The 27347-nt window shown below is 34.1% G+C and overlaps 1 protein-coding gene across 15 annotated transcripts in view; it reads left to right on the forward strand.

Moving 5' to 3' along the window:
* Positions 1-27347, forward strand: part of CNTN5 (contactin 5) — a 592916-nt gene that overhangs the window by 418071 nt on the left and 147498 nt on the right. For all 15 annotated transcript variants that reach the window (XM_072927379.1, XM_072927359.1, XM_072927346.1 and 12 more), the window contains one exon: positions 18655-18858. In XM_072927379.1, the coding sequence (XP_072783480.1) occupies positions 18655-18858 (204 nt within the window). The remainder of the gene's footprint in view (positions 1-18654; positions 18859-27347) is intronic.

A 27347-nucleotide genomic window follows, 5' to 3' on the forward strand; every position in this document is an offset into this window, starting at 1 on the left:
TTAGAAATAATTTTCAATTACTTATCACAGGAGATAAATCCATGATACAATATCAAGCCTAATAATTCTACACAACCTCGTAAGCAATTAGTTCTTCAACAGAATCCCATTCCTCAATCTCTCCAGTCAATAACTGAACTGCCCAAGAACTTCAGCTTGAACCCTTTTAGACAGTGTGGGAAAAAAAAAAGATGACTTAGCAAAAGAAAACTGCATTAAGAGAGACATAATTTTATTAATATGTTTTCAAATGGAAGATAAATTAAATACTTTTGATTAAATAGTACCTATATTCCATTCTTACAGAATATAGTTTTAGAAAAAATTCTGAAAGCCTTTGCAAAGCACCAGTGACTGAAAAAATACTACACTAATTTCTTTTGACAAGATTTTAATCAGAGAGGCAGTTTCATATGCATATAGTCTTGATTTCTGTTTATTTATGCTGTGATATATTTTCAAGAGGTAATGCATTAAACATACAAACACACACAAACTTGTGATATATTTATATTATTCATATAGGTTTTCATTAGATTGTTGTCCAAATATTTCATAGGGAAATCAAGGGGGAATGTGGGGTGGTAAGCACACCTGAAATAGATTCTGAGTATTGCAGTGCAGATTCAGATGAGAGACTTATCTCTTTAGTTTAATAAATTAGTTTTTAAAGTTATTGTCATCTTTTAGCAATAGCAAGGCAAAAAACTGAGGGAGTTTTTTTGGAGAGACATTATCCACTCCTTCAAAATAGTGAAGGAAAATATATTCAATGAAAAGATTTTTCTGCCAATTCTTTATGTCAAACAGCCACCAAAAGATTGTCACCTCCTGCTTTGCCTGGATAATTGCTCATAAAAAAATGCTACCTCTAACTTTCTTGGGAGTCCTGTATCATTTTGATGTGCCTACTCCAGAAGCTTTCCCACTAGTGCTGTTTTTGTTGCTAATCCTTAACTTGTCTCCTGTGAAATATATTAAATATGGATAACTTGATCGTTCATAAACACAACATTTTATCTTTTTTTTTTTTTTGCTTCCATAAACACAATATCTGATTTTTACCAATTATTTAATTTCTCCAAGAGGGGTTTCCTAGGCAGTTAACTCTTAGTTGTCCTTGCTAAGCAAGAGCTACATCAATTACTGACTGCTTAAATAACAAGCTTTGTTTGATGTTTCCAATTTAAAATGCCTCTACTGTTTTCTTTCCATAAACAGGATTATGGTTTTTCATTGTGGTATTCTAAATGATGTAAATATAGTGTTTTATTCAGTCATTTAATCATCTTAATTACAAGGTTTACCATAGCAAGATTAAAAATGAATGGAAGTTTTCATCCAGATTTACATGTTTCCTTCAGCATTAATACTTTCAGCTGAGCTTTTTAAGGCTTTTATTCAAGGCTTTCAGTATGAGCTTAATGGAGAATGACGATTCCCATTGTTAGAATGAGTAGGGGAAGGCAGATGTGTGCTCCATCCTGCCTCAGAGGGATGCTGCCGTCTGGAGGGAGCTCTGCCACATAATCTATCTGCAGCATGTGACATCTGTACAGATGTTAAACGATAACCTTTTTTTCTTAATCTCTTTCTAAAGGGTAAAGCTGATCTTATAAAATTTGGAAACTGTGCTGTAAGCTGCATCTTTTATACCTCCCCTTTACTGTTATAAAACTGTACTTTTCATAGCAAATATTTCATCAAAGATGATTCATGCCAGTGCCATGGGGATCACAATCCTTTCCATCCATGTTTGGATGTCTGCATACTGTGCTGCTAAACAAGCAAGCTGCTAAAAAATTCCTGCTACTATGCACCAGAAATTTTGTCCTGTTCTGTTACCTACAGAGTTTTCTTGGTCCTCATATTAATTGGAGAAACTCACAAAAAAGAAAGTTTCTTTAAGTCATTCTAAGCTCCTATTTATGCATACTTCAGACATCCACCTTGGAAGTAAACACAAACCTATAACTCTTACTGTTCAGGGTCTGCTAAAAGAACATGAAAGCAGCATTTGCATTAAATCTGCAGTTTTTGGCTGCAGCTTCACTACTAGTTGGAAACCAAGTCCAGCTGAAGTGCAACATAGCTTTAGAACTCCCCTGGTTTGAACACTGCACAAACCATATATAAAAATAATAAGACAGGCTCTAAATCACCTCATTCAGGAAGAGAATGGTTATTAAACTTCTCCAGACAAATTAGTTATGATAACAAGATGGTTATATTTGGGCTGGACTACATTTAGGGTGATCATTACCTTGGTTACAGACAATTGTCTCAGGTAACTGCATGCAGGACACAGCAAATTCTGTTCTGAAGGGGTCCATGCACCCTCTGGATCTCAATTTACTAAACTGATTTAGGGAATACAATTCTCAGATGTCTGTCTATATGTAGCTGAGGGTCACAAGGTTATTTTAAGCTTGTGTTGTTATTTTAAAATTAAGTCCCGGGATCCAGACACCCAGCAGTGGCATTTCAGTCCACAACATCAGAGAACTTCTGTCCCATATGTAGATCTAGCCTTTAACAGTTTCTTCAAAATCCAGGAAGCCTTCAATTTCTTAGATTTCTGATGCTCCAGCCCTCTCTAGGCATCAGTGGATACACTTCATCACATAAACCTGTCAGTACAGGTGAGATTTCTTCCTGACCATGGCTTATACTGTATTAAACAATAAAGTAGCATTCAGATTATTTTCTATTTTTTTTTCCAAAATCTGAATTTTCAAATCAACTTTAGCATAAAAAGCTAAATACTTTTCTTCCAGGAAAGGCCAATATGTTGGTGAAGGTGATAGCTCCCCTTTTGCCTTTAGATCACGGCAGAATTGCTTTGCTGTGATCTGTAAAAGCATTGGAAACTTGCAGTTTACCAAAGCAGCTGGATAGGTCATGCCTCTAAACATGACTCTCCCATAAGCTAAACAGAACTTACTAATCAGTCAGTTCCTTCTCTTAGTTTATAAAGGTCAGTATGTATGAAGCTGGTGTTGGCAAGTTCAATATTTCACATTCACTGTAAACAATTATCATCTCTTCCTAACTGTTAGACTTGCTGAGAAGGTAGAACTGTCCAATTCTCCAGTATACCTCCTCTTCTACTAACAAAAGTGTGGTTGAGATGGTTGGGGGTTGGGGGATGTTGTTGTTTTTTCTCCCTAAAACTTATATTCCTGTTATAATGAAAGCCAAATCCTAGTATCTGGACTTCACCAGCTGTTTATCCGTACTAAGGGGATCTATATGGACACTATAGAATACTCAGTTCTGGTTTTTTTTTTATTGTAATTACATGCCATAGATCTTAATTCATTTTAATTCCTAGTAGGAGTATGATGCTGGGAATCAGAAATAGGCCGCTTAAGTAACAGTAGTAGAAAATAATTGCTTACTGCACAGGATGGAAAGGTTTATTTAATAAACACTTATTATGTCACATATAAAATACAAGATGGCAACTTTCTTACCTCTACTTTGCATGTCTAAAACTTATAAATTATCTACACAGAATGTTTTAAAACTTCTGTTTGAGAGTTCCATGAGTTAGATATCATGAGTTGAAGGGTTCCTGCATTTGCCTATTAGACTTTATTATAGCCTTGTGATGATTTTTTTTTCTATGGATAACTTGAATAAACCTTAAATTTTCCTTTTCAGTAATGGGAAAATAAAAAGCATTAGAGAACAGGTTCAGCTTAACTTTTATATTCCTCTCCTAATTCTGTGTTAACTTCATAGGATCATCTTATCTCTTCACACATCACCTATTTCCTTCAAAGAATCATAAAGGTTTTTCACCCTTGCATTGTCTACTTTGTCACTTTTACTAGACTGCTTTTGAAACCTTCATGTCTAGTAATGATAATTTGCATGGGTGTTATCATTAAATAGAATGTCCATGGCCCCTGACATTGCTCAACATAGGAATCTGTGTTCTTTATTTGTGCAACTGATTGATGACTACGCCTGTAGTTTTCATTATGGAATGAAAAAATGCAATTAACTTTTTTTCTTCTATGGTCTTTTCATTACTCAATACATGACCAGTAATTTTGCTGCTGACTTCCCTGAAGCACATTTTAAGGTTTCCTTCCTCAATCTTGTTGAAGGCATTCATCTGAGGAGATGAAAGTTGAGTTTGGGAATTATAAAATTTTCTGTAGGGCAGCATTTTAACAAGCTGTATTTGCCAGAGTGGAGTTACTCCCACTCTGTTGGCGATGTGTTGTCATTAGATTTTAATTGCATTTTAATGATTGCACGTGCCCCAAATTCTAGACAATGTCTGTGTAGTAGGTGTATAAGTCTAGATTTTCTCTCATTTTTTGTTTGGTTGGGTTTCTTGTTTTTTTTTGGTTTTTTTTTTTTTGCTAGTTGGTGTGTTGGATTTTTTTGTAATTTGAAATGTAATAATAAAAAAAAAACCTGCATTACTGGTCCAACTGTAGCAAATTCTTCCAAGAAACTTGTAAGTATTAAAAAAAATCCAAAAACAAAACCAGAAAAAAACCCCACATTTTCCACATTTTGCACTGTTGAAAAATCTTCCCCATCCTCTCAAACATGCTAGCAATTCTTTCAAATAATACATTTATTTACACTGGAAACTGCAAGTTCTATGTCCCTAGACCACTCTATCACTCACTAGACCTGTTTGTCCCCTCAGGGACTGGAAACGTAGTGAGAAGAAGATGGTTGACCTTGCCCAATTAATGCAGCACACAACAATGGATGATGGGGGCAGCCCTGACAGGGCTCTGCTTAAGGAATGTGTGCTGTAGTTTCACAGTCACAGTATTGCCTACATGTATTACCCCAGCTGACAGCTCAGGAGAAACAAAGCGAAAAGAGATACCAAGAAAAGAGGGAGGAAGCATTAGAGATTAATTAATTTTAAAAATATGTGGAGTGAGTTGGCCCTCAGGCTCAGGCACTTCTGCCTCTCAGGCACGAGCTGTACATGGCTATTTGTCTACAGCTTGACAAATAGAACAATGATGAAAAGTTTCTGTAGTGGGCAAGCTCTTCTTCCCTCAAGACAAGTTACTAGCCTGTTACTGATATGTCCCAACCAATTAGACATAGCTAACAGAAACCTCTTAATCTAGGGATTAAACCAGACAGCACTGTCCTGCCAGGTTTAACAGAAATGGATGCTTATGGTATCACATCCACTTTTCCTCAGCTTGTGTTGAAGAGATACCAAGTCTTGCACAAATGCTTTCTGTGGCCAAGGTTACACAGTTTGTAAAACAGCAGCAGTCCGAGGTTCACAGATTTAAGACTAATGTCACATATGGCAGCTACCATCTCAGAGGTGCAGGGCCCTCCCAAAACCAACCTGCTCATAGTTGCCTTCCCATTAGAATCCATTCACTGTTTAGATCCAGTGTTTTACTAAGCTGATGCCAGGAAAAATACCATTTCACTGACATCTCAGTTAGCTAAATGTCAGAAAGTCCATTTTGTTTAAGTTAGTAAATTCTTAATTAATCATAATTACCTCTCCATATCACAGAAAATGAGTAAGAATGCACACGTTAATGTGTGTAACTAAGGAGAAGAAGCCAGAAATACAAGGCTAATCAGACAGCTGCAACAAGAGCAAAGAGAAGGAGAAAGAAATGAGAAGTTATCTATTTCTAAGGCTCTGGATTCTAGTTTTTTTATCTCCATGGCCATTGTGATGAAATTTTAAAGGATGTAAAAAAAAAAGGATGAAAACAAGGGAGTTTTCAGAAAATGCAATTCTTCCCACACTAGGCATGATTAACTGAATTCCGTGGTGATTCTGGTAGAAATGGCTACTGCAAATGTTAGGAGATCAGTTTTGATTCAGAGGCAGAAGGGCAGAAGGCTTTGGACAGAACTAATCTCTGAGTTCTGTCAGATTCCGTTAATAAATTTTCCTATATAATAAAGTCAGTTATTCCTTATTTTATAGGTATGAAATTGAACATAAAACCATTTGAGGTGATACAAAGCATAATGAAACATAGATTTTCATAAAGCCTGATTTAATCAGTTCAGGAAGATTTTTTCCAGATAAATTAAGTGGTAAGAATGGTTGGGATATCTCATTTGCATTTTTCTTTTTCAAAGGGGAAACTAGAAATTGTTTAGAAATACATATAGATATAGATATAGATATAGATATAGATATAGATGATATAGATATAGATATAGATATAGATTAGATATAGATATAGATATAGATATAGATATAGATATAGATGATATAGATATAGATATAGATATAGATTAGATATAGATATAGATATAGATATAGATATAGATATAGATATATGGATATATTATGGGGTTTTTCCCTATCCTATGAAATTATAACTGTCATGAAAGTAGCTATATTTTAACATTAAACATGTTAAAGGCAATTGCTTGGATTTTTCAATGAGCAAATCACTGGATAGGTATATGCATAATATCATAAGATTTCAGACAACAATCTGATTATAAACAGATCTGAATCACTGTGCAGTAGCAAATATACATTCTATATCTTTTGTCAACAAAATATGTTTTCCAGGCAGTAATAGCGAAAAAGTGACTTTTTATGACAATATTTTCAACACTGAAATAATTACTTTATTCTGATAATTTGACTGCCCATTCTATCTCCCATGTTCTTATGCTCTGTTTCAATACTGTTAAAATAATTTTGATGACTTCTTTAGTCAGTAGGTACAGTTCCTGTGGTTTTGATGCTGCTGCCTCAGAGTACAACCTGCAACCAGAAAATTTTACTTCATGTATTGGTTTATTGAAGTATTAATTTGCATGCTATTTTTCCTCTTTCAATAAGTGAGAAAATGTCCTATAGGAGACTGCAGGATAAAAGTTCAGGAGTAGGAAGGGAGAGCGTAAAGAAGGATTTAGGTAATACTGATAAAGGATTTGTCAGCTTGGCCCTTCCTGCAGAACTACAAAATCCTTTAGGAGTTTCACAAGCTAATTTCAATCCTGAAGAGTCTACCAAATGCAGCTCTACCAAATGCAAGAAGAAAGAAGCAATGACTATTTTAAAGAGGCTAAAAGTGGATGATCTATAAAGAAAACATCAAAGAAAGACTAAAATTGCACTGATTTACAATACAGATCTTGTTACTTTACAAGATCCAGATCTTTTGTTGCCTAGAATCAGGAGAACTTTCCAAATAATATTAAAATTGACAACAAAAAAGGCCAGTTTTAAAATTAAAGCTTTCAGGTGCACAAAATATACTTATATACACACACAGGATTGAATTTTCACCGTTTTTTGTAAGTTTAACTAATTTGAATATCTGGCATGCATCCAAAGGGAGAAGGGTTGTCCTGGTAACCCACCCTTCTACCTGCTCCTTGGGGTTCTTAGCCCTATATCCTGTTATGTCTCCTGAGTGCTGGTGCAAACAGGATGTTCTTGTTAGAAATTGTTTTCCTTGAAAATAAAACCAAACAGTATTTCAAGGGTGTGACATAATGTGTGAGAAAGGGTAACTACCATTCTAAAGTGTAAAAAAGTGCTGTAAGATATACAACTATATATTAAAAATCTACAAAGCTATAATATATGAAAAAGCTAAAAATCTTCACAGGCATCATATCACAATTCTTTCGTCTTCCTAAATTAGGTGGATTAAGAAAAACAAAATAAGACTTCTGAAAATTATGCACATAGTCAGCAGAAGAGAGTGAAGGACTGCCTGCTGTTTGCATTATTTTATTCATGATATTTCCTATAGAATAAACAAAAAGAACAGGAGAGTTGGACAAATACCTTCTTAGTCCATGTGATATGTATGTGTAATGGAACAAAGCATATGTATATATAATTTCACTTAGACTGCTATTGCTAAGGGTTTGAGAAGAGTATACATAACCAGATACTGGTCTGGGCTAAAAATAAGACAAAAGACTACATATTATGTCTCAATAACAATTATGTGACAAGTAAAAGATGGGTGGAAGCAGTTCAGTAGGTTTTCAGCAATGCAGAACAGTGTGCACAGGGATGCAACAATGTAATGCAACAACAGCATATGTAGAAACAGGTAGAAGTTACATTCTCAACACTGTTACACTTTAAATGATTTATTGTTGCTGATGCTATTTGTGGTGATTTATTTGTACAACATGGTTGAACAGCAATATCAGCATTCTGGGGCAATTTGGTAATGTGACATGCTTCTTCGTCTTTGTCTGCACTTTATTTTTTAATTGAGGTAGAAAAAAAAATCATCTGTCAACATCATACTTAGTATGTAAAAAATTTATTTTTTGGACTATAAAATTGGGTTTATGCTATTCTCTGAGACATGTTCACCAATTCCGTTATGTGCAGAAAAATGTAATGGCAGATCCATTCCCTGGTACATTTAAAACTAGAAAATATACCAAGAAGGAGTTGAGAACTATATCTTTAACATCTGGAGGATTATGAGATTTATACTGCCATTTTGTTCTTTGGGTTTTTTACATATTTGAAAATCATATTTAGAGGGACAATGATAGAGTAGTTACCTGCCTCTGATGATCATCCACAAAAGTCCTAAGGATTGATTGGCTATATGTATGTGTTAGCATTTCTTGTAGATGTAAAAAGAGCTGGTGAGGAGAGGAAAAATTATTAGAAATTAAAAGAACTGTGTGTTAGTGGAGATATCCATTTGACTGTGGTTTGTTCAGCACTGCTGGAAAGTCATTCCTCCTATTTCCTTAGGAAAAGAAATACTGTAAGACCAAGGAAGCGGGCCTAAGTAAGCTTCATCAATCATATCGTGTCATGCCCATGGTGGAATTCACCAAACACTGACCTGCAGATAGACCCAGGAAAAGTCTTTATATTTATATTAAAACACTTAATATCAAGAGACTATAAAGCAGAGATGCAGTGGGCTGTGTCTTAAGTTCAGTGTGTGCAGTCATGCAAGGGTAACTCTACAGACTCCAAGTACCCACCTTTTGACAGTACAATTCCTATGACAACAACTACGTGTATAGACTTGTGAATTCTGCTAAAAGAGAGTAGTTTGAAATATAAACTAGAGCTCTACTTGCCTTTTATTTTCATTTTTATACCCAGAAGCCTGAATTTAAATCTTATTCAATAAATATTTCTCCTACTATTAATCCTTCCAGGCATCAGGAATCAAGGTGACTGAGGTGTAAAAGGACAAATTTAAATTGCTTTCTTTCTTGTAAGAGCAAGAAACTGACCTGAAACATATATATAAGCTACTTTAGAGACTGATACCATTATAATGGAAGTACTAGTGAGTATTTTTAGCCAAATTACAGAATTTGCTTTTCAGAGTTTCTTCTGCTGACTAAGGAAAATTATGCATTTTGCATCTCTCAGCTGAAAAGGAGTTAAGACATAGCAATATTCTGTAAATTTGGATGATCATCATCCAAACATTATTTCTGTTTTATTGTTTTAAAAATGTCCTAGTTATGCCTTCAAAATGCATTTTCTATTGGCATCACTGTAGTAGTCATGAAATGAAATTTCCATGTAAAGCATTCATCCCCTTGGGTGCAGGACTTTGGTTTCACTGAAAGTGACAAAGCTTGGGAGTAAGATTTTTCATCATTCTCACAACTGCATCAAACTTAGAGAAGAAGAAGAGATTGCTGAAGTAACTATCACCAATGCCATTAAATCGTAGAAAAAATCAAGTGTCGTAGCACAATCTGAGAACATAAAGTGTGAATGAAAAAAAGGAAAAAAAACCCTTTAAATTCTGTTGAAGGTTTTGTCAGAGAAAATAATTTACACACATATTCTGCACAGCATTAAACAATATAATCATAATTTTCCAGTGCCACACTTTTCTTATGAATGCAATAGTTAAGCATTACGACAGAACCCTTGTTCATTCAAATTATTAAAAAACAAGCAACTTGTGTTGCAGATTCAACACATTTCCATCATTAAGAATGTTCTGATAATAATAAGCTAAACAAGTCAGGGTTTATCAGTGATATTTTCTGCATATTTGCCTTTGACAAATTTTATATTTCCTGTAGATTCGTCATTACAAATGCATAGGTTGCTTTTAATTGTTAAAATAGTCAGGAGCAGAGAATAAAGAATTCCACATCTGGTCCTCTTGATCATGCTGTGCAGTCAGCTTTTATTCCCTTCAATGCACAGTAAGTTAGTTTTGAAGTTATTCTAAATATTTTAGTCAACATATTCTTTTATAAAATATGAATTGGAATTCTAGAAACATTACATAAACTTCTCTCTCGGTCAACACAAAGAATTATAAAAATGTGTTAGATTGACTAGATACACTTTCTTCCAATATTGTTAATTAGATCTCACTTTTTAAATTGGAATATTAGTCAAATCTCATATCACCAATTGAACTATTTCATCTGAGTTTGAAACAGATGAATTTTTAATGATGTGTGTCATCTTGATTACCTTTTCTAATGATAGACCAAATTTAATTCTTCTCTTTGGAAATTGCTAATCATAGAATCATTTAGATTGGAGAAGACCCTTAAGATCATTGAATTCAGCTACCCTAAATGCCATGGCTGTATGTCTTCTAAATACCTGCAGGGTTTGTAATTTCACCACTTCCCTCAAAAGCTTGTTCCAATGTTCCACAACATTTTTGGTGAAGTTTTTCTAATATCCAATTCAAATTTCCCCTGGCACAACCTGAGGCCATTTCTTCTTATAATTTCAGTTTTCGCTTAAGGGAAGAGACTGACCCCCACCTGGCTACTATCTCCTTTCAGGTAGTTTTAGAGACTGAGATATCCCCAAACCTCTCTTTCTCCAGGCTAAACATCTCCAGGTCCTCACAGGATTTCTGTTCAAGACCCTTCCCCAGCCCCGCTGCCCCTCTCTGGACACGCTCCAGCCCCTCAATGTCTTTCTTGCAGTGAGGGGCCCAGAACTGAGCACAGGATTGGAGCTGTGGCCTCAGCAGCGCTGAGTACAGGGGGATGGTCACTGCCCTGCTCCTGTGGGCTGTAGATGTTTCAGAAGTTTCAATAGCGATTCTCTTGTATTAATTATTTACATTATTTAACTTTGTTGTTCTTTACCACCTATTTTTTTTCCTACTTTTTGCAGTAAACAATATACAATGGCATTTGTATTACCTGGTGTGTTATAAACCATGGAACATCAATTTATAGGTAGCATTCAGGAATTTTCTATATAAAATTTCCATTCCTACCTTAAAAATAGAGGAATATCAATATCAGAGTTGTTGTTTAAAATCTCCTAATTGCTTCAAAAAAATTTAAACGTTTTATGTAGTTTTTCTGTCTTGTGTTGAGAATTTTCTGTTTCCAGTGTTTGTCTTCCTCAAAAAATTTTTTCAAATATAATCACATATTTATTTGTTTCTCCCATCAGCTTTTTTTGGTCATAAATTTCTGTCATTTAAACATATTCTTTATTTACATAATAGAACAATATATATTGATAAAATAACCTTAAAGTATGTCTAAACATTTCTTTAAATGAGAAGTTTATTGAGAAGATATATCAAATTAAATTTTATTTTTTGGAAGTGTGTGTGACCTAGAGGAAAGAAAGGCATATTTTGAATTTGAGAATGACCCCTGCAAGAGGTTACAATTGCTGCAGAGTACAGAATGAAAATAAAAAATTATTAGTGCATAGGAGAAATGGCTCACAAGGAATAGCACTAAATTCAGCAAAATTCAGATTACTGTAGTTATCAAAGATCAAATATACAAATAAAATAAAAAGGAATATATGATTAAATGGCATTTTTCCTTAGAAAAATACAATTACAAAAAAATAACAGAATACTTAGTAGAAAAAAAATCAGTAGTAGAATTCTAGGACACCCTAAGAGATTGGCTACCTGTGGTATACAAATGACTCTTGTTCTACTGCTCAGTAGTGTTGATGTCCAACTTTGGGTCCTACATTATAAGATGTAGAAAAGCAGTAGAGATGAAAATAATAAAATTAAACAAAGGATTAAAAATCAGGACTTCTGAAGAAAAGTTTAAGAGATCTGTCAGATCCAGCCTTGCAAACAGAAGTTTTATATGTACAAAGGTAATGGGATTCCATTGTAGCTGCAAAAGTTTAATCTTGCTATCCAGTAGTGTGTTTTCAGTACTTCCAATATGGTATTTGGTATAGGCAATAAACAGTATTTAAATAATAATATAGACAAATATTAAAGAAAACTGTCCAATTATCCAAGAAAAAATAGGTGATTGTGAAGACCTAAATTTAGGAATATAAAACACTGGACATTCTTTAAGAGTGGACTGAGAATATTTGGTCTTGTCTGAGCACAAGAGAAGGTAGTGGTTATAATGGGTGGTTTTTATAACAGTATTTTGACACATTCTGGAACTGGTTGCTTTTTGATTATGAAAATCATACCAATGGATATCAAATACACTTGACAGTCCAATATCTTTTCAAAGCTCTATTTTTGGTTGTATGCTATGCGGCCTAATTAAAGAGTGCATGTATGAGAAATACATTTCATCAGTCTTTATATGTTTCAGTGACTGGCTACATTTCATACATATTAACGTACAAATGAGACTACATTGGCTGACTACACTGGTAACAACAATATAATATTTGCATCCTCCAGAACAAGATTAATCCTGACAGTACATTTACCTTTTCTAGAATATTTTTAGTTATTAGCTGTGTTAGTGGTTATAAGAAAGAAAATATTTGGAGTTTTATCACTGTAATTGAATCTGAAGAGAGACAATCCTGTGGTTGGTAGAATTGTGTTTCAGATAAGTGAGCAGTAGATACAGAGCCCCCAGAGAAGGAAATAAGCAATTTCATTACTAACTGATAAATCGACAATATCTGTTTGCTCTAGGTGGGTGTGTTACAATTCAACAAATAAATTATATTCATTAAATATTTTCTTGGAGGATTAATGAGCACTGATATAAACCGTAGCATCACAAAGAAATGCACCACAATTATTTATCTGTGTGCGCTGGGAGGATGGAGGAACAACCCATTTTTATTATTCATTTCAGCTAAAAAGAAGCCTCTTTTCCCTCTTAATGTGAAGTGTTCCTCATCATTAGACAGTACTGCATATTGCACCCTTATTCTCTGGATAGTATACAGAATATAGTGAAGAAAAGTTCAAAGCTGGCTTAATATAAAATTAGGCTTTTTAGTTTTCAGAAGGGAAGATGTAGGCCTATATATTTCCTTACAGTTTATTTCATTCAAACAGAATAATTCTAAATGCCAAAGGAAAGCCACCTTGCAAATTTAATTGAATATATATATTTCAATATATTTAATAATATTGAAATTTATATTTTATACATAATATGTATAGTAAATTCAGCCTGTAATCTCAAGTGTACTTTTTTCTGTTTTACTTATTGATTAAAACTTATCAATAAAAACTTCTTCGTATTTGCAAAAACTCACAGATTGTCTGAGATTTTGGCTGTCATCAGGCATCAATACCATTTATTCATCAAGTACTGCCATCTTGTGGAATTAGCAAAGCAAATTCTAAATGGATGAAGAGAAATATATTTTTCCAACAGGATCTCCTACTACATCACATAATGAAGCCTAGAACAGGAATTATTTCTTGTACAAATATTATAACTCCACAGAAGTGCAATTATGACATGGGTATTTTGCATGCTTTGCCCTTGAATAGGAAAATTTAGCCATGTTATGGACACTTAGGTTTTCAGTGGCCTTAATAGAGTTTATATAACAGCCTTCTTGTTATGTTGTCACCTGCACCCAAAATAGCACTTAACTAACAGCCTGGTGAAAAGGCTGTCCAGAAGCCTCATGTTAAAAGGATGAATGGAACAATTTCTTAAAAGAAAATCCCTGAAGCAAATCTGGAAAACATTCAGGCAGTAACAAACATGGGAGTGAATCTTTGGTGCTCTCTGAATGCTTCAGCATGGCTCTCCTTACAATACTTCAGGGGTTATTTCATAGTGACCCATGATGACAGAAAGACTTTTGCATTAACATGGTACTGACATTTTCTGCATCAGAATACCTCCAAAAGCAGGAGGCAAAATGCTGATATGTCAGTATTCCAGCTTCACCCATTATGGGAAGTACATAAGATTGTGACAGTTTATATTGTTTATCAAAGAAAATAGAACTACAAAAATCATTTAAGAAATTATAGTAAGCAAGATTTCACACACTATAAATTCTTTCTGTCAGGAAATAGATGAACTCTTCTTACTACTTCAGCACCAAATTACCCAGATTTTCACCTACAGAGCCTAATAAAAAGTACTTAATAAAATATAGAAACAAATAGGACTACTACTAGAAAGGCTACATTAGGAAGGCTTTCCAATCATCTTTAGATAAAAAGATTAATATTTTCATTAAAGACATCCTTCTGGAAACAAGGTCGGTCATTCATAAAAGGAACTATCAGCTTTGCAGTTACCAAAATGACTTAAATAATTTTTAAACCAAAAATTTTTATGTAAGAGAATTTAGCAGCAGAAGACTTTTTCAGCCCTTTTCCACATTAAAAATAAAATAGGTAGTCATAAAAATAAAAAAATAAATAAACTCAGCACACATTCTTAAAAAAATTCTAAACTTCTGTATAATGCATATAATGTTTAGATTCTCTTTTGTCTAAAACTTAATTTTCCCTATTAAAAGAAAATTGTGTATAGCATGGAAAAACCATTTGAAAAGGTTTTTATCAAAAGCAGACAACTTCATAAGGTCATATCTAAAGTAATTACTTTCTGATTTTAAAGTTCTGGTTTGGTTTATTTAGATTTTGTTAGTACTGACTTTTAGCTTAAAAATTCTTGAATGTCATCATTATTTATATTGGGCTTGAGATGCATCTCTGGAGGTCACTATCCTATTAGAAAATAATGCAATGACTGCTGTATTTCTGCTTAACCGAATGACACTCATTCTAAAATCTTGAAACATAAACCATTATAGGAAAATTCATACTTTACCTTCAGTCAAACCTGCAGTGAACAGTGTACAAATAGACCTGGTGTCATCCATTTGGTCTTCAGTTTCTTGTTCTGAAATCCTAAAAGTTCACTTAGAAGTTTACCATTTTGTAAGAGTAGGATTTCAGATAATATTTCAATGCCTTTCTTCTTGCATGTGCTCCTGTGCTGAACTCCTGGGAGACTTGTGACATGCAACTACATCCACTGCTGTTTCAGAACATTTTACTGTGCATGCACAGTATAGATTATACACTTGTTTTTTTATTAGTTTTTTTAATATGTCTTTGCAATCATTTGGGTATTGGCTTATGCTTAATACTGACAGTAGAAAAACGAACCAGCAAAACAAAACCAACCCCCAGGTTTTGTACTTGGCCAGTCTTTACTAGCAATTTTGTTTTTTACAAACTCTAACTTGCAATTTTGCTGGCATACGGAGTAGAAACAGTCAGAGTCCAAGAATGTGAACAGCAATGCATGATTCATCCTCTTCTTGGGCTGCAAATTTAGAAGAGTGAGATATTTGCACAATGGATCAATGTCAAGGTACACCCATTTTCCCATAATTGCAGTCATTCTGTGAACGCCCTTTTGTAAAATCACTTCTGCAAGATCATCCATCTATTTCTGTCAGCTAAAAACTGTGGGGTCCCCAGATCCCAAGCCAGCTGTGGCTGTTTCTGACTGGTCTGCAACATTTTCCTGAGATATTTCCACTGAAGCCTATGCATAGTGTATGGACATGACCCTCAGAATTTTATTTAAGAATCTACTGAACTCATTAACCAGGTCTAACAGGAGGAAAAAAAAAACATGAAGTGGCCTTTCACCTGCAAAGGAGACCAAGAATTCCAGATGCATTCCAGATCTCAGCATACAGATGCATTCTTTAGGTACTTTAAAGTGTATTCCTGGAGTTTTGCTTTTTAGAAATGAAAAATAGGACCAATTCTTTTAATGTCAATGGGCTGACAGGAATCAAGAAGTAAACTGCTAGCATTTTTTTCTGGATTTAAGAGTTTGGATTCCTGACTAGAATACAGATTCTGTAGGTGTGCACCAAAAAATAAAGAAAAAAAAAAGAAAAAGAAAAAAAGGCACATTAATCACAGCTTTATAGCATAAATGCTTTGAGTTTCAGGTGTGGCAAGAGTTCTGTCACTTTTTTTGTCTCAATACCCTATACCAGTACACATTCATCCATCACATTTTTAACCATGCCATGCCATTTTTAACAGCAAAATAAGAAAGTGACAAAATGACAGCATTCCCCGGATTCAGCACCGGCAAGACTAAGTATTTTATTTTCTTAAAGGCACAGAAATTTATTGCCTGAAATCTGTTCCTTAGTATTAGTTCTAATTAATAAATGAATAATTAATTGTAAGCAGTTTTAGGCTATGAATGGAGAAAATTCTCTTCTGTGTGAACTGCCAATGAACCCACACTGATGACTGTTTTGGATTTGCTTTGAACTACTTTTAAACCAGAGCAATTAGTGAGACTGATTACTTTCCATTTGAATTGGTAACAGGTCCTCAATTAACACCTATGTATTTTTCTTGAACTTGTGTATTTATCATCACTTTGTAGAATTTTGTACTGCCATTAATTATTTTTTGCCAGATAAAGCATTATGGCAAGATGTGGTAATAAAATTTTCTGAGACATATTTGGGGCATAATTAGTATTTTGCCTGAAACATAACAGAAAAGGAAGGAAAATCTGAACACTCAGAGAACTCTCTGAGAGCTCTTAATTCCTTAGAGTCCTGTGTAGCCACCAGAATTACTAATAAATCTAAAAAAATATTTTATCAAAAAGTCAATGTCTGCAGTTTAAGTCCCAGTTTTGAGATTTTGAAGCAGTCTTTCCCTCCTGTCAGCTAAGTATGTTCAGTCCTTTAACACAAATTTTTGTATTGCTACCACCAGGGTTTTTTTAGGAGAGAATTTTCATCTGATTTCAAAATTAGAGTAAACTTCCTGAAAATAGATTCAGAGGATACTACATCTTTATAGCACTATATGCACTCTTTGCTTATATTGGTTGAAAAAACAGTCATTGTGCTTCTCTGTTCCTTTCTCCCCACGGTGTCAGGGGACAGTACAACACAAGGATAGAAAGGACAAATTAGTCGGAATTTCTAATTGTCTCTATACTGTTATAGTCAAAGTTCAAAAGTCAAAGTATGTTTCACACTTCTTATACCAATTCCTCTCCTATCAATTTAAATTTTGAGGCGTTTCCTGTCACCCCTTTGACTCTTTCATTTTCAAGTAACTTTATATCAAAAAAACATTTTGACTTCATGGGGATGAAAGTATGAGACAACCAGATTGACATACTTGAAATTACTGTCTTCCTGTTGCTGCTGAAGATGAGTAGTCACACAGGAAATTTCAGTCTAAAAGCTTGAAATATGTTATACCAGTGGAGCAGTTTGTATCTTGGAGCAGTAATGGGGACTTTTTATTCAGCTTTTTTTTTTCCTTCTAACTACAGCTTTTCTCATTTTGAAGCCAGGTTTTTGAAGGCTATAAAGGAGGGAGACTACAGAACAAATTACAGCAGATGTGGCAGTTTTAGTGAATAAATTTTTTTTTTAAAGTGTGAAGAAAGAATGAAACAATGCAAAATAAGCTCAAAAGGACAACAATGTGTAAAGAAGTATACATAGGGTTAAGGCTTTAAAGTCAGAGTTGATGAAACTCCACATGAGTAATTCCCTGCAAAATCAGAATCTTATTAACTTTACTGATACTTCTAGTATTGAGGCATAAATGAATCTAGGTTTTTATTAAATCATGATATAATCGCACACAGAATAATAGGAAATAACATTTTTTTTCCTCAACTAATTATTATGAGTATAAAGAGAAAAGTATATAATGTTCAGGTAAATAGAATAGATGATTCATGGGATAAAAATAAGAACCGAGGGACTGAATTTAACTGCTATTTTTAGAAGTCACTGATTTGTTCATAGCTTTAGTTTAAGGAATTATTCATTGATCACAGGGATTTAAGCTGCATAAAAGAAGGGTTAAGAAATTCTTCAATGAAGCAGATGTAAAAGATAGAACTATAAGGCAGTAATATTACTTACATGGTAATTTGAACAGTTAGTACAGTCCAGTGATTTTAAAAACAAACATTTGGAATGAAACCTGTTTATACACATACATTTGCAGAAGTCACCCATAGTTCTGTAGGAATCATTTTCATATATTTCCTTGCAAATCTGAACAACTAGAGAAAATAATTCTTTGGATATTATTATTGGTTTGGCCCAAAAGACTAGAAAAAGTATTTATTTAGTATCTTATTGCTGTTTTCTGAGTCTGATGAATAATTTAATTATTTTATCTGAACTGAGTCTGCCTTTACAAGGAACTTGTGGATTCAACATTTATGCTATTTTCAAAATCCCAAGGGGAGAAAAAATACTCTCTTCAATTCTAAACCAAAAATAAAAAGTTTTAAAAATCTTTAACTTTTTCCCCCCATAGATTATTGATATAAAATTAATGAACTTTTTTAGTGAATTTTATTATTGAAATAAAGATAATGGACATTAATTTAGTATATCTATTAATGTGAGACAGTATTGTTTCTGTAATTACTTTATCTTATTTTCTTTCTGTGTTCTTTTAGAGATCATCTATAGTTGGGTATTTAATGAATTCCCATCTTTTGTGGCAGAAGACAGCAGGCGTTTCATCTCTCAGGAGACAGGCAATCTCTACATATCCAAGGTGCAAACATCTGATGTTGGCAGCTACATATGCCTGGTGAAAAACACAGTGACAAATGCCAGAGTTTTGAGTCCTCCTACACCTCTGACACTGAGAAACGATGGTAAGAAAGGCATTATTTCTGGGTACTACATGAAAGAATAATACCTAAATAAAAACACTGTAATTAATTTAAGAACCGTAATTTTATATTTTTTCAGTAACAAGTGGCGAAGGGAAGTTGTTCATGGAGGTAATTTCTTTTAAAACATCCAGACATTGTGAGAATATTTAGATCTGCAAAGTCTGTAGTGCAAACTGGCACCTCTTGGTGTATTTTGTTTAGAAGTTACTCTACCTTGCTCTTCTGATGTTCTGTCGCTGACAGAGAGAAGCACATCTCCTTTATAGGCAATGTCTATTTCCTTAGGGCTCAGTTGAGTTGCCTCAATCCAAGTGGTTATTGCCACACTGATACTTTTGTGAACCTGAGACATCCACGGGGGACTGGCAAATGCCACATGGGGCATAGAGACCAGCTGCAGGATGTCAGGACATTGTTCATGTATTTGGCTGCTGTGGTTAAAGACAACATAAAAAAAGTTTCCCTAAATACACTAGCAGTAAAAGGAGGGCTTGATGAGAATCTCCATCCTTTTCTGGGTGCACAATGTGCCATAGTGTCAAATGATGACAAAAAGTCTGAGATACTTTGTGCCTTCTTTGCCTCAATACCAAAAGCAGTTGTACTCAGGATACCCAACTCCCAGAGCTGGAAGTAAGGGGTGTGGACTTGAGTGATACTCCCATAATCCAGGAGAGAATGGTTAGTGATCTGCTATGCCAAATAGATACCCACAAGTCCATGGGTCTGGATGGCACTCACCCAATAGTAATGACAGAGATGGTGAAAGAACCCACCAAGCCTCTCTCAATCATTTACCAACTGTCGTGATTATCTAGAAAAGTCCCAGTTGACTGCAAAATAGCAAATATGAGCATCTACAAGAAGGATCAGAAGGACAATCAAAGTTCTGGATTCCGAATTTGGGTCACAACAACCCCAGGCAGTGCTATAAACTGGGAGCAGAGTGACTGGAAAGCTGCACAGCAGAAAAGGACCTGAGGGTGCTGGGCAGAAGTGGCTGAACATGATCCAGAGTGTGCCCAGGTGGCCAAGAAGGCAGATGGCATCCTGGGCTGGATCAGAAATGGTGTGGCCAGCAGGAGCAGGGCAGTGATTGATTGTCCTGTTTACTCAGCACTGGTGAAGTCACATCTGAAGTATGTGTCCTGTTCTGGGCCACTCACTTGAAGAAAGGATATTGAGGTGCTGGAGTGAGTCCAGAGAAGGGCAGTCAAGCTGCTAGAGGTGTAAAAAGCACATCCCATGAGGAGTGGCTGAGGGAGCTGGGATTGTTTAGCCAGGAGAAAAGGAGGCACAGAGAAATGTTTATCACCCTCTACAACTGCCTGAAAGGAACTTGCAGACAGGTGGGTATCAATCTCTTCTGCTATGTCTCAAAGGAACAGATAAAATGGCCAATATTTTCCTTCTTTCCAAGATGTTCCACATTCGATTATGCTTTCTAGCTTCTCACAGCAATTCAGCACATGTGAATCCATACATACATAAATCAAAGAGAGAAAGAAACTTTTGAGTTTTCTTTTGTCTTATATCTTTTTCTCAAACGAATATTAGTCCTGCTACAAACATATTACAAACTCTGGATTTAAACACAGAGGATTTTGTTTAATAGAGTAAATTTAAAATATGTTCACCAATTAGAATGAAATTAACTTAATTTTTGCTCATTGTATCAAGTTTAAATTTCGTTCTGTATGTAACCTCTGCAGCTGCAAGTAACCTCTGCAGCAAAATGATGCTTTTTTAATTCATGACTTGCTATTTTCTTTTGCTGGTTTAGTACCTATGTTAATTATTGAGTTTCAGGTGTTTAATTTTACTGATTTAACATGGGGAATCCATATAAATGACCTTTTGATAAAATTAATTTTTTTCAAAATTAAAATGCCCAAATTTTGACTGCCTTCTAAATCAGTTCGGACTCTGAAAAAAATATAATTTCATTTTCATATTTATTATTCATTTCTTACTCTATTTATTCTTTATGATATTTCTTCATGCTTTTATTTGGTTCTGTCTTGTGCAGAAATTCAGCAGATTAATTTTCCATCCTCTACTGACAGTACATAGGCACACAACACACTGAAAGAAATTGAGAGAGTAAATAAGGATAAAGGCAGCAGTCTACATCACTGAGCTAAGAAAAAAATCTATGAAGGAAAGCTCTGCAGATTTTTTTAAATGTCAAGTGGGTAGTAAATACCAGCCTCCAGCAAATTTTTTTTTCACGGCTGGCTGTCACACCACTGTGATAATCCAACCTTCTGAACTGTTCTGGAGTATTGGGGAAGTGTTTGCACATAGATGAACAGCTCCTCAACTGTTTCCCAGTTTCCTGACTCATTTTTTCACACACATGAATATCTGCCAGGCTTCCATACCTTAATTTTAATCTGTTGGTATTTATGAAAAGCTCCTTTCTTGTCATGGAATTCTTCAGTACTTCTCAGTAAATTGCTTGCTTTCCTGTATGACTGAGCAAGTTTCTTAATGAAGAAACCTCAGCTTTCTACCTAATCTTGCAGTCTCCATAAACCTGCTTTGAAAAAATTGTTAAGGAAAATACTGGTTGCTAAATCATATTATTTGGGACATCTGGTTCTACCTCCTCCATGTAATGCAATAATATGGGCCATTTAAAAAACAATCCAGGATTATAATTAAAAAATTTCATAAATCATACTGTACTTTTTCATTTTCATACAAATAGCCTTAGGTAACACTGCCTTGACTGTTGACAAATATTAAAGGGTGATGACAGCCTTTTTAAAGTATGCATTCATTATGTGCCAAAATACAGAATAACTGCTGGAAAGTAGTGCTAACTAGTTAAAGAAAATTAATTTATGAAGAAAGAAATTACTGGGAATAGACACCAAGAGGAAAGTGAGAATTTAAAAATGGCATTAAAACAAATATTAAATTACCTGAAAATGTACTTGACTCTGTGTTTGCTGAGTTGTGTTATATATTTTTAAATATGGCTTTTAAAGCTTTTTTTTTTATGTCATAAAATAACTTGAATTACTTTGAACTTGTCAAATACTCACTTAGGCTTAAAAACAATCCATCTTTCTGAGTTCCGATGGTTGGCATCACAACTGACGTTACCCTACGCAGTCAGCACATTTGTTAGAAACCACAGGAAGAGCTTGTGGTTTTAAACAGCTTTTACAAATAGCTCTATATAAATAAAACCATTTATATAGCTTGTATTCTCCAAACATATTTATCATTAACTCCAAAATACTCTAATTGATTTATTTATCATCATTCTTAGATTTTGATGTATATACAGTACCTATGCTCAGGGGAGTAGACAGCTTGTGACAAAGAGCACTTCAATAACAACATTGGTCTCTATTTATCTATGAGAAGGAAATGGAATAATATTAAGGCATTCTGTCAAACTCTGAAAGATTGCAAGAACTTACTGTGATTTTATTAATCTTTTATTTCTTCTGTGATGTGTCTCAAAGGGGAGCTTAGCTGCTTGATATGAAGCAAATTAAATAAAAACATCAATAAATCCTTCAATGGATTCTGAATAAAATGAGTACCTCATTTGTTCAGACATCCTTGACAATCATTCATTTCATATAATTCAATTTCACTTCAAGCTAGCTTATAAAAACACCCTAAAATTTTGAGGAGATAAAAAGTTTTAGCAGGAAATAAAAAATATGCATTATTTCCCTAACTGCCTTTTAATGCATTACAAACTTTGAGGAAATATTTGATAACTGTTTACAGATAATAAACAGCTTTGTTAAATTGTATCTTCACAGGCTTGGTTGCTGATTGGGAACAGTAAATTATCTTCATAAAAACTTCTGAAAGTCTGTTCAAATTTAGGAAATAGAAACCTAGGGAGTATAAATATTTGCACATTCAGTGCATAAGACTGTTATTTCAAGTTTACACATTTTTATTCCAGTTTTTCTTACTTTTTTATCCTTCTTTGGAAAATATGTTTTCTTTGGAAAATATCTTAACTTTAACATTATTACTGTACAGTAGAAAATTACATAATTCTTCATTTTAGATCGGTGCAGATATGCATATTCACTTAGCTGTGGTGAAATTTGCAGAGTTAAAAAAAAAAAGAAAAAAATTAAAAAAAAAAACAACAACAAACCTGTACAATTTCAGACATCAGTGGATAATTTGTACTATGTGCCATCAGAGCAAATTAGTTTAACCTGATGTTAACTGATGTTGGTATGTCTGACTAGACATACCATGTAACTGACTTTCAAATTTTTTCCATGTCTTTGTAGTCTGTGAACCAGTGAACTGAATTTTGTCTGTCCTCATTCTATTGATTAATTCAATGTGGTTAATACTCTCACATAATGATAGAACATATAGCTATTGAGGCATTAAGGATGTTAATTTCTAATTTTCCATGATGAAATATGATCTGCATATGCTTTTTGAAGTTAAACTCGGGGATATGTTGCTTGACATCACTAGGTTATCTAAAGATGTCTTTACCAGCGTGAAGGAAAATTTGGAAGAAATAATAGCAAATTCCCAAAGAATAGAAATCAAGCCATAAAATAGCCCAGTGTAGCATAATAAGGTAATAAATAAAGATAGAACAAAGTTTGCAGTTTCACAGACTTAGCTGTACCCATCCTCAAAGAATGCTGACAGTTATTAATTAACTGATACCTAGAATTTTTTAAAAATTGCTTAAAGATTAATGTTTTTGACCTGTCATTCCTTGCCTTTCTCTGTTTTTTATTTTTAATTTTTTTTTTCAACTTTTATTAGTAGTTTTGTCTTCTAATGGGGTTGTCCTCTAATATGGAGCTGAATTCTAGAAGACAAAAAAGTGCACCCGAATTTTAATAGGAGTTAAAAATGTATATTCAGCTGTGATTTAATTATGCTAGGTTTTCTGGATTTTCCAGTCTTGGAGATTTCCGGTTTCATGTGGGTTATCTTGCAAGGTTTTGCAGTAACATTTTGTATTTGAGTTGTGTCCATAAAAACTGTACAGAAACTGTAGGAACTCTTCTTATTCAGTACTCCAGGGCAGGAATCAAACCTGAAGTAATCCTCCTTTGGTTTTTCTTTTTCAAGCAGAGACAAACTGTCTGGGCAAAATCAAGGTTGTCCTTTAGTGGTATACAAAGATTGATAACACTGACAGAGACGTGAATGTGTGCAAGGTTTGCTCCAGGGGAAGGTTGATAAAATGGCAATGTCCCTGGACAGCCATTACCTGCTAGTAAATATGTTTCTCCTGTAAAACTGTAGTGAGGTATTTTAATGATGGGTCACTGAAAACTGAAAATAAAACTCTTCCTACAATCTCTGTTTTACTCTGCTGAAAGTATGTCCTGCATTGATTACAGGTATTTTGTACTTTTTGTCTCTTTTGTTCTGCTCTTGTGCCAAGGTTCTCCTGCAATATTGTCAAAATAATAGGATGAAAATCAGGATTAAGAAATGTCAGTGTAGTCTTATTTTAATTTAAAAAAAAAAAAAAAGAACATACATATAATAGGATGGGGGAAGGTTTTGGGTTTGCTAGAGGTTTTCTTATTCACAAAATATTACCTTTTTTAAAATTTTTTTATTATTATTTAGGAAGTCTATTCCAGTTAGCAGCAGTGGTTCTTACCTATAGGCAAGAAAATCTATAGGTAGGCAGAGAATTTTACAGAGGGCTCCTAAACAATAAACCTTTTAGTGTGTCTTATAGGGATTTTAGAATAGTTGAAGAACACTCTCAAGCAGCACAAAACAGTTCAAAGACTCTCTTTGTAAAATACTTAATCTAGGAAAGTAGAAAGACAAAATAACTTGGGATGGTCTTTTGGCAATGTAAAATGGCTGAACCCAGGGAGCTATGGGGCTATTACAGGAGAAAAACAGGGAAAGGTTGTGAAAAGTCTATGTCCCAGGATTCATTGTAAAGCAAGAACTCTTTCACTACAAAAGTTTGCATTGAGTTTAGTCTGCTTTTGAGTTCAGTTAAGGTGACTTCCTTACAGTATTTTTAATTGCTAAGTCTTCCCATTTGTTTATACAAACACTATATGCTGGAAATGCAGTGGTTGCTTTTTTAAATTAGCTAAAATAGCTGAAGATTCTAGATGTAGCATCTTGCACATCTTCTGCACTTATGTTTTCTTGTTTCACTTCTTCTCATGATTTTTGAAACTTGCACAAAGAGTTAACTGATCCATATACAGAATATGCAAAGCCCAAAATTACTGAACTTGAAAAAAAATGTTCCTCTAAATTTCTCAGGATTAGGAATGGTGTTGCATTGAAGCATAATTATTAAGATTTCAGACAGAAGTATGTTGGTAATATTTTAATACTTGGTGACAATTCAAATCTGTACAAATTGATAATGAAAGTAACCTTTACAGCTGTAAATGGTTTCAGAGTATGAAGAATGGTCCTGAATGTTATGTATCTTGGTGTCTCAGGATCTTAGATAGAAATTCACCCGTGACTACTGCTTTGCAGTCATAGTGTATGGCACAACATTTAAATTGAAATTACCTATCAGTTTGGAATTCTTTCCAGAGTAGTGAAAAAAATTGATTATGAACAGCAGGAGTTCTACTTGAGGTTAAAACTGCAGCAAGTAGGTAACAGGATGATTTGTTTCTATTAGGTCTAAAACAATGGATATTTCAATACTTGTTGCTGATGACGGAGAAATTTTACTTTCATATCGAGGAAGTAATAGGTTCTTCATTTTGCATGGTTGTATGGGCAGTCTCGACTGAAAACCATTTCTTACTTAGGAAGCTTTTCCCAATTTATTAGATACAATGAATATTAGAGAACACTGTTACATGCAGTAGTGTTCTAATTGATAGGAAAGAAGAGAGGGAAATACTCTCTCTGGACATCACAATAGTTTTGACACTTCTGGCACCTAGTTAGAAAGGGAATACTTTATTTTCATTCTGTAAACAACTTTGCAGGTTGCAAGGAAAAAAAATTAAGCTTAAGGTCATATTTGAAGTACAAACAATTATGTCATTTCCTATAGGAAAAATGAGATTCCTGGAGAATTTTCATCAGGAAGATAATTACAAACCCCATAAAAATTAGATCTTTCTCCTAATCACTTAGATTAAATAAGATTTCCCAGGTTTCTGAATATCTTTTGTGAGCCTGTCCTGGATGAATATCAGGAAATTGGAAAGGAGAAACAATAAACATTAGCCAGTGATGACTAAAAGAAATCTGACACATATTTCTTGTGCCAAGTTCAATGTAATCTCATTCCCCATAAAAACAAAATGGAACAAAATCCCCTACGATGTGGTTTTCATTGACCTAGGTCTTCCAAGTAAGATGTTGACTATGTAATGACTTCCTTTTGTTTCTTGATGTGTATGGCTGCTCAGAAAAATTATCTACATACCTAGTCAGTGAAAATGTTCAGGTTTTCATGTTTAGACACAACTGCATATGCACAAATCTTCATATTGGAATGTTGTGTACAAGCCACTCACATATCCTCACTCATCTCTGAATGTCCAAAGCATGAAGTTTGGTTTCATCCAATACCAGACGTGCTGGATTTAGAAGGAGAGCTTAGATGCCATTTTACAAATATGTGGTAAATTTATTAAGTCTAGATTATTACTCACTAAAGACTTTTCAACACAGAAAAAGACTGCAGACTTGGTCATAGTCTGCTCAACATCTTCAAACACAGGTGAACAGAAATCTCTGCAGCCCAACCTGTACACTAAAAATTTTGGGCTCTCATTTGAAGAACTAAATAATATACCAATATTTTCCTCACTGCTTATTCTGATACTATCTCATTGATTTTGTGTTTTTAGGGTTTGGACTCAGTTCCCTTTATTTAATTCATAAAACACCTGTTTTCAACTGAAAATTAAGTGCTTTTGGGGTTTTTTTTGATGCTTAAGAGAGGCAGAAAGCTCATTTGTATGTATGACGTACATATATTGAAGAGTTATAAATAATAATATACTTCAAGATAGTAATATTATTTCTAGAAAGAGATTTCCAGACAAAGTTCAATGTAACTGATAAACTAGTCAAATCAAGTATGAGTAAAATATGGATTATAAAGTGGTGATAGTAAAATTATGCTTAAACTTTAAACAATTTTTCTGCTAAATGTGACTTTCTTTCACATTTATTCCTCTATAATTATGAATACATGGACATCTTATCCCTTAGTTTTAAACTAGAGTTTATTCCCTTCTTGTGCTGTACTCATGATATTTTTTTCAGACACTGAATTACCAATTTTTCTTTCATATTAGGATATATATTCCAGTAAAGACCTCTTTCCATCCAGTGATATGCAATAGCACTTGCTCGCTAACATATGAAAACATTGTTGACACTTTAGTATTAATTAATTTAGTGCTCAGTTCAGTGCATTGCAGAATGTAATATCAGGGCTTCTCAAATGATACATTTATAGCTCAAAAGCTGGCTGA

The sequence above is a fragment of the Taeniopygia guttata genome, chromosome 1 (genome assembly GCF_048771995.1).
Source record: "Taeniopygia guttata chromosome 1, bTaeGut7.mat, whole genome shotgun sequence".
Classification (NCBI taxonomy): Eukaryota; Metazoa; Chordata; class Aves; order Passeriformes; family Estrildidae; genus Taeniopygia; species Taeniopygia guttata.